General features: G+C 35.9%; 1 protein-coding gene across 1 annotated transcript; it reads right to left on the reverse strand.

Moving 5' to 3' along the window:
- Positions 1-5352: 5352 nt before the first annotated feature.
- On the reverse strand, positions 5353-5981 carry LOC141391143 (uncharacterized). Its single transcript, XM_073964059.1, has one exon. The coding sequence runs from the start codon at positions 5901-5903 to the stop codon at positions 5568-5570; it is 336 nt and encodes a 111-aa protein (XP_073820160.1). The 5' UTR covers positions 5904-5981; the 3' UTR covers positions 5353-5567.
- Positions 5982-13947: the final 7966 nt, after the last annotated feature.

The following is a 13947-nucleotide window of genomic DNA, read 5'->3' on the forward strand; positions in this document are numbered from 1 at the left end:
GCAAGACTTCACGGAGGAAGATTGAATGCTATAGGAAACTTCTGAATTTAAAAATGTCTGAGAACCAAACGGTTTCCGAGTTTTTAATAGAGTTTGACACTTATGCATCAACCATACGCGAAATGGGTGTCGAGCTGAATGAAGATCTCCTAGCAGTCGTGATTGTGGATGCGTTGCCGGACAAGTTCTCAGCAATAAAGGCAGCTGTTGACACAGCGAATGAATTTCCATTGCGTAATTATTTTGACTCAATACTTCGTTTTATTATTTTATAATGGTAAAAGTAGTGAAAACCTGGGTTTCTTACATTTTCAAATTTAAACGGACATATCATCTTTTTTCACAACGGATTTCTATTCATCCTTTTTCCTTTTAAAGGGGTGAATAATATCTTTTGAATAAGATATTATTTGTTCTAATCGGTTAATAACCCAGCAAAATGTTCGATGCCAAAGATGACATTCAATCATGGGTGCAAGTGATCTAGCATGTCATCTTTTTAGCATCTTCATCGATGAATTTTATATGAGCGTGGACCCCAAAAGATGACGTTCTTTTCTGGATCCTAAGCATGTCATTTTAACCAATGCGTTGACATGTCATTTCCACCAATGATTTGACATGTCATTTTCACCAATGCTTTGACACGTCATTTTCACCCATGCTTTGACATGTCATTTTAACCAATGCTTTGGCATGTCATTTTCACCAACCCCTTGGCATGAAATTTTCATGTATTGTTTGGAAAATGGAAATGCTGTATTGAAATATGGTTTTCACGAAAACAAAACTCTTTATTAATTCAAACGAATTCATGAAATAACTATAAATAATTTATCAGTTTAGTTTTTCAAAAGTTTACATCCAAAATTGCAATGTAATCACCACCGCTGCAACGCAAAAGATTACTTCCTCCGTTCTCCGCAACTGATATTCTTTCATCTTACAAAAGGTTTTTTCAATTATCTTCCCATCACCAGTTCAGATTTCGACATCGACTCCAAATGCACTCCTTTAAGTATTTTTATTTCGTAAATTACTTTTATTTTATAATTTTGTTATTTTATAACAACATTTTGGTAATTTATACTCTTTTGTTTAGTGACGGAAATATGTAGGGATCTACAACCCGGCTTGCTTTAGGGATCTCTAATAACAAAATGTAACGAACGGCGAGGAGAGACTTTTTATGGAAAATACCATTTATGCTTAATTAATTTATTTTTAATTGTTTCTTTCCAAAAGTAGTTTCTTCTTTATTTTCAGATTCTTGTTCCTTTTCGTTTCGGACTTTTTTTCAAATTCCAAGAAGCGAGATTTGATTGATTTCATTCTATGTCAGATTTAGAACAGACAAGGGAACTTTTAAAATAGCAATGTGTGCAGTCCGATTCTATTTTTAGCTCGATGGTTGGGACTTCATATAATACCAATTGTTTAGAAGTTTTAGTTGTTTGATATGCAGGAAATGTGAGACAACATCACGACGACAGTTCTAACAACTTTGGTCTGTTCCAGAAACTGCAAGAATCTACTTATTTTTACTACGATAACAATTTTTCCTTTATGTTATCGGAAAAAATAGTAAAAATTAGTAGATTTTTGCAGTACTGGAACATACCAAAATGAAAATAAACAGGTGTGTAAATAAAAACACAAACATCATCTCTATTGGATCGATGGAATGGGTACAAATGCTGATGAAAAGATCGGATCTTTCACGACTTCCTTTGCATTGGTTCAAATCCTAATGAAAAGATCGGATCTTTCACGACTTCCTTTGAACCAATGCAAAAGATGACATGAAATCACGTCATCGCAAAGAACCCCTTCCGTCAAATTTTGCTGGGAATGGTAAAGTTATAGTGGTTGATTCCCACCAATACAATTACTTTGTACTTAAACTGAATTTCTCATAATTTTCAAAATTAGTATTGAACAAAACAAAAAACAGTTAAAGTACAAAGTAATTGTATTGGTATGAATAAGCTACACTATTTGCTCTAATCCAATTTCAGTAGGACTTGCGGTTTCCAAGCAAAATCGTAAAAACCTAAAAAACTCTAAAAATGTGAACTTTGATCGCGATTAATTTAAAAGCTCTCTGGCCATTTTAATGTTTTCTTGTAAGCACCTTCCATTTGAATAATTTGCATCATGTGAGAGGTCAAGAGTTGGTCTTCAAGTTTAGTGTAGAATTTAAATTACTGATTAATAGACAGCGGAATCCTATGCAAATGCATATATGGTTAGGATGGTCGTAAAGAAAATCTGATAAGACAGAAACTCGTTTTATCACAAAATAAAACGAATTAGGCCCGGAATTTTAGCATATTTTGCAAATCGTGCTTATTTTTACATATTTGCATAAAATGAGCATATGCAAAAATATATACAAGGATTTGTGGCCTCAATATCACACCGAAATAGTCTTGTTGTCTTCGTCGGAGTATACAACTTTCCACATGAAATTTGTCAGTATAGGTCCACATCTTCCTATAGCCCCCATAGAACGATAGCTCCAGATTTTCGGTATTTTGAAGGTTGTGGCGGACATTTGGTATTAAGTCGTCCTTGGGGGTAAAAAACTTTCGACCTAAAATTTTTCGATTTAGGTTTAGGCCTTCATATTGTCACCATAGAACGATACCTCCCGATTTCGGTATTTTGAAAGTTGTAGCCTCAATATCCCACCGAAATGACTGAAGTTTGGCACTTAGCGTTCGTTGGATGTACAAAACTTTCCACCTCAAATTTGTCAGTATAGGTCCACGTCTTCATATACCCCCGTAAGAACGGAACCTCCGCATTTTCGGTATTTTGAAGGTTGTGGACTCAATATCCCACCGAAATGTCTGAAATTTGGCACTTAGCGTTCGTTGGGGGTATAAAACTTTCCACCTGTAGGTCCACGTCTTCATATAGCCCCCATAGAACGGTACCTCCCGATTTCCGGTATTTTGAAGGTTGTGGCTTCAATACCCCCCGAAATGGCGGCCATTTGGTATTAAGTCGTCCTTGGGGGTAAAAAACTTTCGACCTAAAATTTTTCGGTTTATGTTCAGGCTTTCATATAGTCCCCATAGAACGATACCTCCCGATTTTCTGTATTTTGAATGTTGTGGCTGTTGAAAAATTGTACACACAAACATTTTTGTACCTATTATTGAAATATTTGTTGCAAACTAATCAGAAGTCAAAAATATTCCCAGTCCCAAAATTTTACATGAATCGGACCAAAATGAAATTTGAATATTTTTCCCACAAAAGTTATGGCCATTTTTATACCCTACACCACTATGTGGGGAGGGTATTATAAGTTGGTTTTGGCCAAGTTTGTAACGCATCGAAATAATGGTCGTAGACCCATACTTATATATACAAAAATGAATGTCTCGACGAGCTGAGTCGATCTGGCTATGTGTGTGCGTCCGTCCGTCCGTCTGTCCATCTAAACCTTGTAATCACGCTACAGGTCGCAATTTTGATCGGATCGTCACGAAATGTTGGATGTTGATGGGGGTCCCGGAGGGGAAGAAGCCTATTGATATTGGTGATGGTCGGATAATATTTAGGGGTCGGAATGGGCAAAAAACTTATGTGGATAAAAAGACAACGTTTTTTCCTAAGCGAATATCTCCGCTTCTAAAAGGGGTATATCAAAAGCAAAACCTGCTAATGAAAGTAGAATATATCACCTTTGCAACGATGTTACGTAGGTTGTGGTCAAACAACGAAAATATCGCAAAAGCCGCTAATAGAACACAACTTTTCATTTTTGCGATTTTAATAATAATGACGAATATCACAGCTTTGGTTCGGGACCTTCCAAAAGCAAAGTCTGACAATGAAAGTAAAAAATCCCATCATTACAATGATGTAAAGCAGGTTGGCGTAGGTATCCAAATAACGGAGATATCGCAATAGTCGGTAATACATCCCATTTTTCCACTTTTTTGGAAATCACGCTATAGGTCGCAATTTTAATTGGATCGTCACGAAATTTTGGGTGTTATTGGGGGTCCCACAGAGGAAAAAAATCTTTGATTTTTGATAATGGTCGGATATTATTCAGGGGTCGGAATATATCCCACTTTTCCATTTTTTATTTGGGTTGTACTGTCGATGCACTTAAATGCGTTTCAAAAAAATGTACCTCTGTTAATGAAGACATTCAGAGCAAAGGCGCTAAGCTATCCCAATTTTAATATTTTGAATTTTATTAGTCAAAAGCTTATGAACAGGGGTAGTGGTGTAGGGTATCACATAGTCGGCCCCGACCCGACTATAGCCTTGGCTCACTTGTTACAAGCTAAATTCTATCCGATCATTATCAACAGTTATTGACACTATCCTTGACCAAAACTATTAACTAGTGCAAACATTTGTCAGTATCGAACTATAATTTCTCACAATTAAAACTGAGGGATCCCTGCATATATTAGGTTCTAATTCTGTTAACTGACCACTTACATCAACATAATTAGCAATTAGGAAAGGTCAAGCGCTCCTCTTCTAAATATAACTTACATGGGTTTAACATATTTTCCATGAATAAAAATATAGTTATTTCACTAAAAACTTTACCAATTTTCACACAAAAGTTCTGGTCCATTTAACCTGCTAAATATTATCTGATCATCACGTTAAATTGCAAGCTACTTCTCTATCGTAAACCCAAACCTTTTAAAAATTTTGCGCCGATAAGGCTACCATAGCGACCTACTGAGCCGCTATAAAATTAGATAAAAATTTTGTTTTGGTCCATTTCACACCCTAAGTATTTCACGATCATCGCCAAAAAATTTTAGGGTTCTATTTTGGACTGAACCCGACCTCTATACAAAATTTCGTCAAGACTGGTCCATAATTGCGGCCTGTAGCGTGTGTACATTTTTTAATGGACGGACAGACTGGTGGACGGACACACGTCTCGAAATCGTTTATCTCGTCGAGATATGAATTTTGGTCTACCACATGTGGGGTCTACGACGAATATTTCGCGGTGTTACATGAATTTTTCGAAAAACAAACTTATAATACCCTTTCCACATTGTGGCATAGAGTATAAAAAAACTGTTAAAAACTAATAAAATTTTTATATTTCTGTCAATAAATGTAAAGGTTTCATTCAATTTGGAAAAGGTCTCATTTAATTTGGAAATGTTTGACTTTCATAAACGAAAGGAAACTAATTGTTCCTATTTACATCAATACAGTTCGTGGTGGAGAGTATAAAAAGTTCGGACCGGCCGAACTTAATGTCGTTCTTACTAGTTTTATTTCACCAAAATAAAGTTATCCCAATATTTTGCACTGCACTAGACATCGCAATTTCGAATCAGAACACTATTTTTTTTTTGGTTTCCTATGTTTTTATTTAAATTATTTTTTAACAACCAATAAATATATTAAATTATGCCAATTAAATAAAACAATATTCTAAAAAATTTTAATATCATATAGGGTGGTAGACTTAAATTAATTTTGAATTTAGAAAACAATTTCCATTATTTCCCAAAAACCATAAATGCAAACAAAATGTGTAAATGAGGATTGCAAGGAAATTACTGAGGTGGAACATCGGTGGCATCAGCCGCAGGATAACTTGGTGGAGCAACAGTTGGTGTCCAATACCATTGAGACCAGGGTACACAAGCACGAGCAGCTTCCAAAAATCCTTGAGCAACGGGACACAATTCCAAAGTGGCAGGCTGACCCACCACTGAACATCTCCAATAGCCTCTCTTAACACGGAAATGGGGATAAACGCCAACAGCAACTTCTTCCTCTGTCAAACATCCTGGTTGTCCGGTATAGGTAGGATCAGTTGGATTTTGAACTTGTGCCAGTGACACGGCAATTAGAGCCAAAACACAAACAACTAAAGCGAATACTTTCATTTTGTTGATAACTTTTTCGATTTAATTCGTTGGAAAGTTTCGTGCAGTAGAGTTGTAAGAAAACTGATGCCGTTTTGCAAATTTCTTACATCTTTTTATAGCTGTTTTGTTTTGGTGTTGACCTGAATGGCATCTTATCTTGTTACTGAGAGATGACGGTGATAATATGCCATAATCTCTAATATACCACATCGTGAGTTTGTAAATTTTACACGTCTGCATTAATGGACAACAAAATACGTCAGCTGTTTGTTTGTTATTAACAAACGTGAAAAATACAATAAAAACATACGTTGTTTGTGAGATTAATTTTACAAAGTTTATCTAATATTATCACCTTAATAGGAAAAAGTGGAGCTTTTCTCTGAAATTGTCATTTTAAACTATGAAACGTTGAAACTGAATTTGTCGACACATATGCCGTGTCTCTAGCAGAGATATTCTATAGGGTAATTTTTTTAGATTGACATATTTTATCTTCCAATGATGTTAATGCCAATTGAATATTTCATTATTAAATAAATTAAAGCATTTTAGAATCTTCTGCCAAATGTTCTCAACTCAAATAACCACACCCTACAACTCACCCAACAACGCCAAAACCACATCAATCAGTTTAAATGGTGGTTTTCCATTATTTTTGGTTTTCGAAAGAACAATAAAAGTGTTTACATTAAATTATAATTAAATTTAACCTTTTGCCACCTCGAGGAAAGAACAATGCATACACAAACATTAATCAACTAAAGTGGCCTAATTACAACTACTTAGCAAACACACACACTTACACAAAATTGTTGGCATATCTTTTGTTTGTAAATATGTTTAGATTTTAATCTCGATAAATTTTGAAAATTACCTACCATCAAAATCTGATAAGACATGACAATAGTAATAATGTACTATGAAGGCAATGGCGTCTAACCACACAGAACATAAAGATATCAAAATTGACATGTGGTAATATCCAAATATGTGGTAACTCACATACATATGTACATTTGTATACAGAACAATAGGTTTGAAAGCTATTAAATACACATTATATTTGTAGTTGATTAGGTGGGATAGCAATTTGAAATTAGAAAACAAGTAAAAACGGCCGGGCCGAACTTTTTGTACCCTCCACCACAAACTTTATTAAAGTGAATAAGAACAAGTAAAAAAGTATCAGTCGGCTTTGCCGACAGAGATATACCCTCAGCATGTGTGGATTGAAAGAGTTTTTTTTCCCAAAAAAAAAAAAAAAAAAAAAAAAAACAAGTAAAAAAGCGTTAAGTTCGGCCGGGCCGAACTTTTCATACCCTCCACCATAAAATATTCTGATCTAAAATGGAATAATTAGTTTTCATTCCTGTCCCCAACTTTAAGTGGGTATGTTAAAATGTCAGATAATTTACATAGAATGCTTCACTCGGGAGGCCCTTTTTTATGGTGTCTATATCTAACTATGTATGTTGAAAATTTTTGGTGGGCGAGAAATTGGGAGGTACCCTTATATAGGGGTTATAATAAAACATGGAACTATGTTGACAGTTTTTGATGGGAGCCTTTAATGTCATGTAAATCCTAATTCGGTTAAAAATTGTAGCTAGAATCCTCAAAATACCGAAAATCGGTAAATAACGTGGGAACTTCAAATGTCATTAACAGCTAGTTCGGAGGTATGTGGGCTATACGAAAATATGAACTTAAATGAACAATTTTTGTTGCAGAATTTTTGTTGGCTTTTAAATTTCAAATTACAGAAAGTTCGTCCAAAAAAAAGCTAAGGTACGGAAAATCGGGAGGTTTGTTTTGGGGCTATACCAAAACATGGACCTACGTGGCTAAACATTTTAAGTAAAATCCACAAAGTAACGAAAATCGGGAAGTATTTATATTTATATTGGGGCTATGTTGAAAATTGTTGATGCAGATGTGTGGTGACCACTACAACCATCAAATGTCAAATTACAGTTAGTTCGGTTAAAAATTGTAGCTAAAATTGCCAATTACTGAAAATTGGGAGGTACCGTCATATGAGAGCTATATCCGAACATGGACCTATTTTGACAATTTTTTATGGAGAGGTGTTGTGACCACTAAGAACTTCAAATGTCAAATTACTGCTAGTTCGGTTTAATATTGTAGCTAAAATCATCAAATTACTGAAAATCGGGAGGTACTTTTATATGGGGGCTTTAACAATACATCGACCTTTCTTGACAATTTTAGGTGGATAGGTGTGGTGACCACTAATAATTTGAAATGTCAAATGTTAAAATTACAGATAATTCGGTTAAAACTTGTAGGTAAAAATCTCAAAATACAGAAAATCAGGAGGTACCGTTATATGGGGCTATACCAAAACATGTACATAAGTTCATAATTTTTTCGAATATAAGTTTTTTGGTCACTAAGAACCCTAAATACCAAATTATAGCTAATTTTGTCTAGAAATGCGACTTTAATCGTAAAAATACCTGAAATCGGGCGGTAACGTTATATGGGGGCTATTCCAAAACATTGATCTACGTCCACTAGTTTTGTTATATAAGTTTATTGACACCAAAGAACCCTTAATGTCAATTTATAGCTAAATCGGTCTGAAAATGTAGGTAAAAACGTCAAAATACCGTAAATCGGGGGTACCGTTATATAGGGGCTACACCAAAACGTGGACCTATGTCCACAACTTTTGTTGTATAAGTTTATTGACACTTAAGAACCCTAAATGTTACATTATAGATAAATCGGTCTGAAAATGTAGCTAAAAACGTCAAAATACCGTAAATCGGGGGGTACCGTTATATGTGGGCTATACAAAAACGTGGACCTATGTCCACAACTTTTGTTATATAAGTTTAGTGACGCCTTAGAGCCCTTAATGTCAAATTATAGCTAAATCGGTCTGAAAATATAGCTAAAAACGTCAAAATACCGTAAAACGGGGGGTACCGTTATATGGGGGCTATACCAAAACGTGGACCTATGTCCACAACTTTTTTTTTTTTTTTTTTTATTTATTTATTTATTTATTTATACCTGCACAACAAGACAATGTCTTATAAATTACGGTACAGGTTTATAAGTACAATCATTTCTCCAAATTAAAATACAAATTATAAAAATTATAAAAATAAACATTTTAAATTAAAATTGTGATAACTTAGTTGATCGGTTTTCTTTTGTTATATAAGTTTATTGACACTTAAGAACCCTAAATGTCAAATTATAGCTAAATCGGTCTGAAAATGTAGCTAAAAACGTCAAAATACCGTAAAACGGGGGGTACCGTTATATGGGGGCTATACCAAAACGTGGACCTATGTCCACAACTTTTGTTATATAAGTTTACTGACACTTAAGAACCCTAAATGTCAAATTATAGCTACATCGGTCTGAAAATGTAGCTAAAAACGTCTAAATACCGTAAATCGGGGGGTACCGTTATATGGGGGCTATACCAAAACGTGGACCTATGTCCACAACTTTCGTTATATAAGTTTACTGACACTTAAGAACTCTAAATGTCAAATTATAGCTACATCGGTCTGAAAATGTAGCTAAAAACGTCAAAATACCGTAAATCGGGGGGTACCGTTATATGGGGGCTATACCAAAACGTGGACCTATGTCCACAACTTTTGGTATATAAGTTTATTGACACTTAAGAACCCTAAATGTCAAATTATAGCAAAATCGGTCTGAAAATGTAGCTAAAAATGTCAAAATACCGTAGATCGGGGGGTACCGTTATATGGGGGCTATACCAAAACGTGGACCTATGTCCACAACTTTTGTTATATAAGTTTACTGACACTTAAGAACCCTAAATGTCAAATTATAGCTACATCGGTCTAAAAATGTAGCTAAAAACGTCAAAATACCGTAAATCGGGGGGTACCGTTATATGGGGGCTATACCAAAACGTGGACCTATGTCCACAACTTTTGATATATAAGTTTATTGACACTTAAGAACCCTAAATGTCAAATTATAGCAAAATCGGTCTGAAAATTTAGCTAAAAACGGCAAAATACCGTAAATCGGGGGGTACCGTTATATGGGGGCTATACCAAAACGTGGACCGATATAGCCCATCATCGAACTTGACCTGCCTGCAAACAAAAGACGCATTTTCCCAAAATTTCAGCGATCTATCTCCATTTTTGTGGATGCTAGAGTGATTACCACAGACGGACGGACGGACGGACGGACGTGCACAGATCGACTCAGAATTTTACCCTGATCAAGAATATATATACTTTATAGGGTCGCAAATGAGTATTTCAATGCGTTACAAACGGAAAAACAAACTTAATATACCCTCCATACTATGGTGGAGGGTATAAAAACTTTTCAAAATTTTGGGCGTATTAACCGACAAAAATATGGATATATAGATAGGATAGGAAAAACATAATATCGCTGTAAACAGGGCCACTAGGAAACCCTTCTGCAAAAATTTCCAAAGGATCCTCAAAAAGACGCTTATCCACACAAAAGTTTGGACCTAATGGGTTCCTTCGCTTATGAGATATCGCGCGTACCATTGTAGCGAATATTTTCGAACCTTTCTGGTGGAGGTAGCGAAAGGAGTGGACCTATAAGCACCACCTTCAAATTTTCATCTAATATTCGAAGAAATATATATTAGGATGTGTATAGTATGGGCTAAATCGCTCTTTCCCTTCAAGAGTTATCATGCGCACAATTTTTCCGAACATATTTGAACTTTTGTGGGGGAGATACCTGAAGGAGTAGACCTATATGGGTTATCTTCGAACTTAAACTAAGTTTGGACAATATATTACGAAGACAAAATTTTGGACCGATCAGTTCGAGAGCTATCTAGCGCTCCGACCACTACACCCGGTGTCGTAGGGGTTCAGGAAGTATGGACTTGCCTCTGAGGAAACATGTATTGTCATATGGGGGGCAGTGAATAAAAGCTGTTACAACAAAAATCAAAGCGATTCGATAACAGGTCCTAAAGTGAACTTTTTCGAAATTTTGTGTGGGAGGTACCCGAAGGAGTGGATCGATTGAGTCCATATTCGGACCACATCTAAGTCTGGTAGAAATTTCACGATGTGCAAAGTATGGACCAGATTGGTTACTCCCTTCAAGAGTTGTCGTACGCACAAATTTTCCGAACATTTTCGAACTTGTGTGGGGTGGTAACTGAAGGAGTGGACCGATATAACCCATCTTCAAACCTAAACTAAGATTGGACAAAATATTACGAAAGCCAAATTTTGGTTCGAATCGGTTGATCCGTACGAGAGTTATAATGTAGCTAAAACTTTAAAGTCAGAGGTTACCGTTCTTTGGGGGCTATATGAAGGCGTTTCGGTGGGATATTGAGGCAACATTCTTCAAAATACATACCGAAAATCGGGAGGTACCGTTGGAAAGTCAGGTGGAAAGTTTTATACCCACAACGAAGACTAAATGTAAAATTTCGGCCATTTCGGTGTGATTTTGAGGCCACAACCTTCAAAATACAGAAAATCGGAAGGACCTGTTGTATGGGGGCTATATGGAAACGTGGTCCTATACCGACAAATTTCAGGTAAATAGTTTTACACACCTAACGAACACTAAATACCAAATTTCACCTATTTCGTTGTTTCAATGAGGCAAAAACCTTCACAATATCGAAAATCGGGAGGTTCTGTTCTATGGGCGCTATATGAAGGCGTGGAACTATACCGGCAAATTTCAAGTGGAAAAATGTATACCCTCAACGAAGACCAAATGTCAAATTTCAGCCATTTCGGTGGGATATTGAGGTCACAATACCGACAAATGTCAGGTAAATAGTTTTACACCCCTAACGAAGACTAAATACCAAATTTCACATATTTCGGTGTATCAATGAGGCTAAAACCTTCAAAATATCGAAAATCGGGAGGTACATCGGGGGGATCAGTTCTATGGGGGCTATATAATAAATTTCAGTTGGGAAGTTTTACACCCTCAACGAAGACCAAATTTCAGCTATATCGGTGTGTCAATGAGGCTAAAACCTACAAAATACCGAAAATCGGGAGGTGCAGTTCTATGGGCGCTATATGAAGGGGTGGACCTATACCGACAAATTGAATGTGGAAAGTTTTATACCATCAACGAAGACTAACTACCATGAGGACACAACCCTCAAAATGCAAAAAATTGGGAGGTACCGTTTTATGGGGGCTATATGAAGACGTTGCATCCCCATCGAAGACAAACTATCAAGTACCAGTCATTTCTGTGGGATATTAAGGACACAACCGGTGGACCTATACCAACACATTTCAGGTGGAAAGTTTTGAACCCCCATTGAAGACTAACAACCAAATTTCAAATATTTTCGTTTGGATATTGAGGACACTACCTTCAAAATACTGAAAGTCGGAAGGTACCGTTTTAGGGGGGGATATATGAAGACGTCGAGCTATACCGATAAATTTCAGGTTAATAATTTTGTGCCACAAACGAAGACTTAATACTAAAGTTCAGTCATTTCGGTGTTGTAGTGAGGCTAAACCCTTCAATATACGGAAAATCAGGAGGTACCGTTCTATGGGGGCTATATCAAAACTTGTACCGATATGGCCTACTTTCAATACCAAACATCCTAGGGGTAATAGAAATCTATATACCAAATTATAAAGCTCTATCTTAAAAATTGATTTCAACAAACGGACGGACAGACGGACATGACTATTGATTTATGCTGATCAAGAGTATATATAAAGGGTTATCCATTTCGTGGTTTCAAAAGTATGGGGCTGGAATTCGGATTTTCCATTGAAAGTCTGACATTTACGAAAATGGATAGCTTAACTATCACAAAACGCATAAAAATTATCAAACCCTACCACAAAAATGGTGATTTTTTGGTTGATTGATTTTTCGTGATTTTTGAACAAAATTTTCTGCTTTTAAAGCACATTTCTCGCTCGGTGAGTATGTTAATTAACAAAAATGTCGTATTTTGGTTTCTGAGAATCCTCAGGTAATTGAAGATAGGCCATTACATCCAGAAAAAGTCACTGTTTGGTGCGGTCTTTGGTTCGAAAGTGTGATTGGAACTTCCTTCTTCGAAAACGACTGTCAGGGTCAATTCGGAGCGGAATGACCAAACGATAACCATTTTTTTTGGCTGATATTGAAGAATACAACTTGGAGAATATGTGGTTTCAACAAGACGGTGCCACATGCCACACAACTCGAGCGTATATGGCTTTATTGCAGGAGACATTTTCTGGTCGCGTTATTTCTCGTCGTTGCGATATCAACTGGCCACCAAGATCATGTGATTTGACACCATTAGACTATTTTATGGGGGCTACGCGAAAGACCGTGTTTATGCAGATAAACTTTCAACTCTTGAGTACTTAAAAACCAACATTCGTCAAGTTATGGCTTAGATACCGCCAAATATTTGTAAAAAAGTAGTCGAAAACGACCTCAAAAATTCCATGCTTGCAACAATTCGCGTAAAGGTCATTTAAATGATGTAGTGTTTCACATAAAATGTCAACGTTCAAACCTAATAAAAAAAAAAAATATCATGAAAAAACATATTTTATATGCGTTTTATTTACGTTTACTTTTGAAACCACAAAGTGGATAACCCTTTACTTTATACACTTATGCTTCTTTGTATCAATGAACGGCCCAGCAAAATTTGAAGGAATGTGTTCTTTGCGATGACGTGATTTCATGTCATCTTTTGCATTGGTTCAAAGGAAGTAGTGAAAGATCCGATCTTTTCATTAGGATTTGAACCAATGCAAAGGAAGTCGTGAAAGATCCGATCTTTTCATCAGCATTTGTACCCATTTGTTTTGTTACTGCAAAAATCTACTAATTTTTACTATTTTTTCCGATAATATAAAGGAAAAATTGTTATCGTAGTAAAAATTAGTAGATTCTTGCAGGTTCTGGAACAGACCAAAGTTGTTAGAACTGTCGTCGTGATGTTGTCTTACATTTCCTGCGTATCAGACAACTACAACTTCTAAACAATTGGTATTGTATGAAGCTCGAAATGTCTGCAATAAAA

The sequence above is a fragment of the Musca autumnalis genome, unplaced genomic scaffold, assembly GCF_047663935.1.
Source record: "Musca autumnalis isolate F117 unplaced genomic scaffold, ASM4766393v1 scaffold_1, whole genome shotgun sequence".
NCBI classification, from domain to species: Eukaryota; Metazoa; Arthropoda; class Insecta; order Diptera; family Muscidae; genus Musca; species Musca autumnalis.

Coding starts and splice junctions, on each gene's coding strand:
- LOC141391143 (XM_073964059.1), bottom strand. CDS start 5,903: ATGAAAGTATTCGCTTTAGTTGTTTGTGTTTTGGCTCTAATTGCCGTG.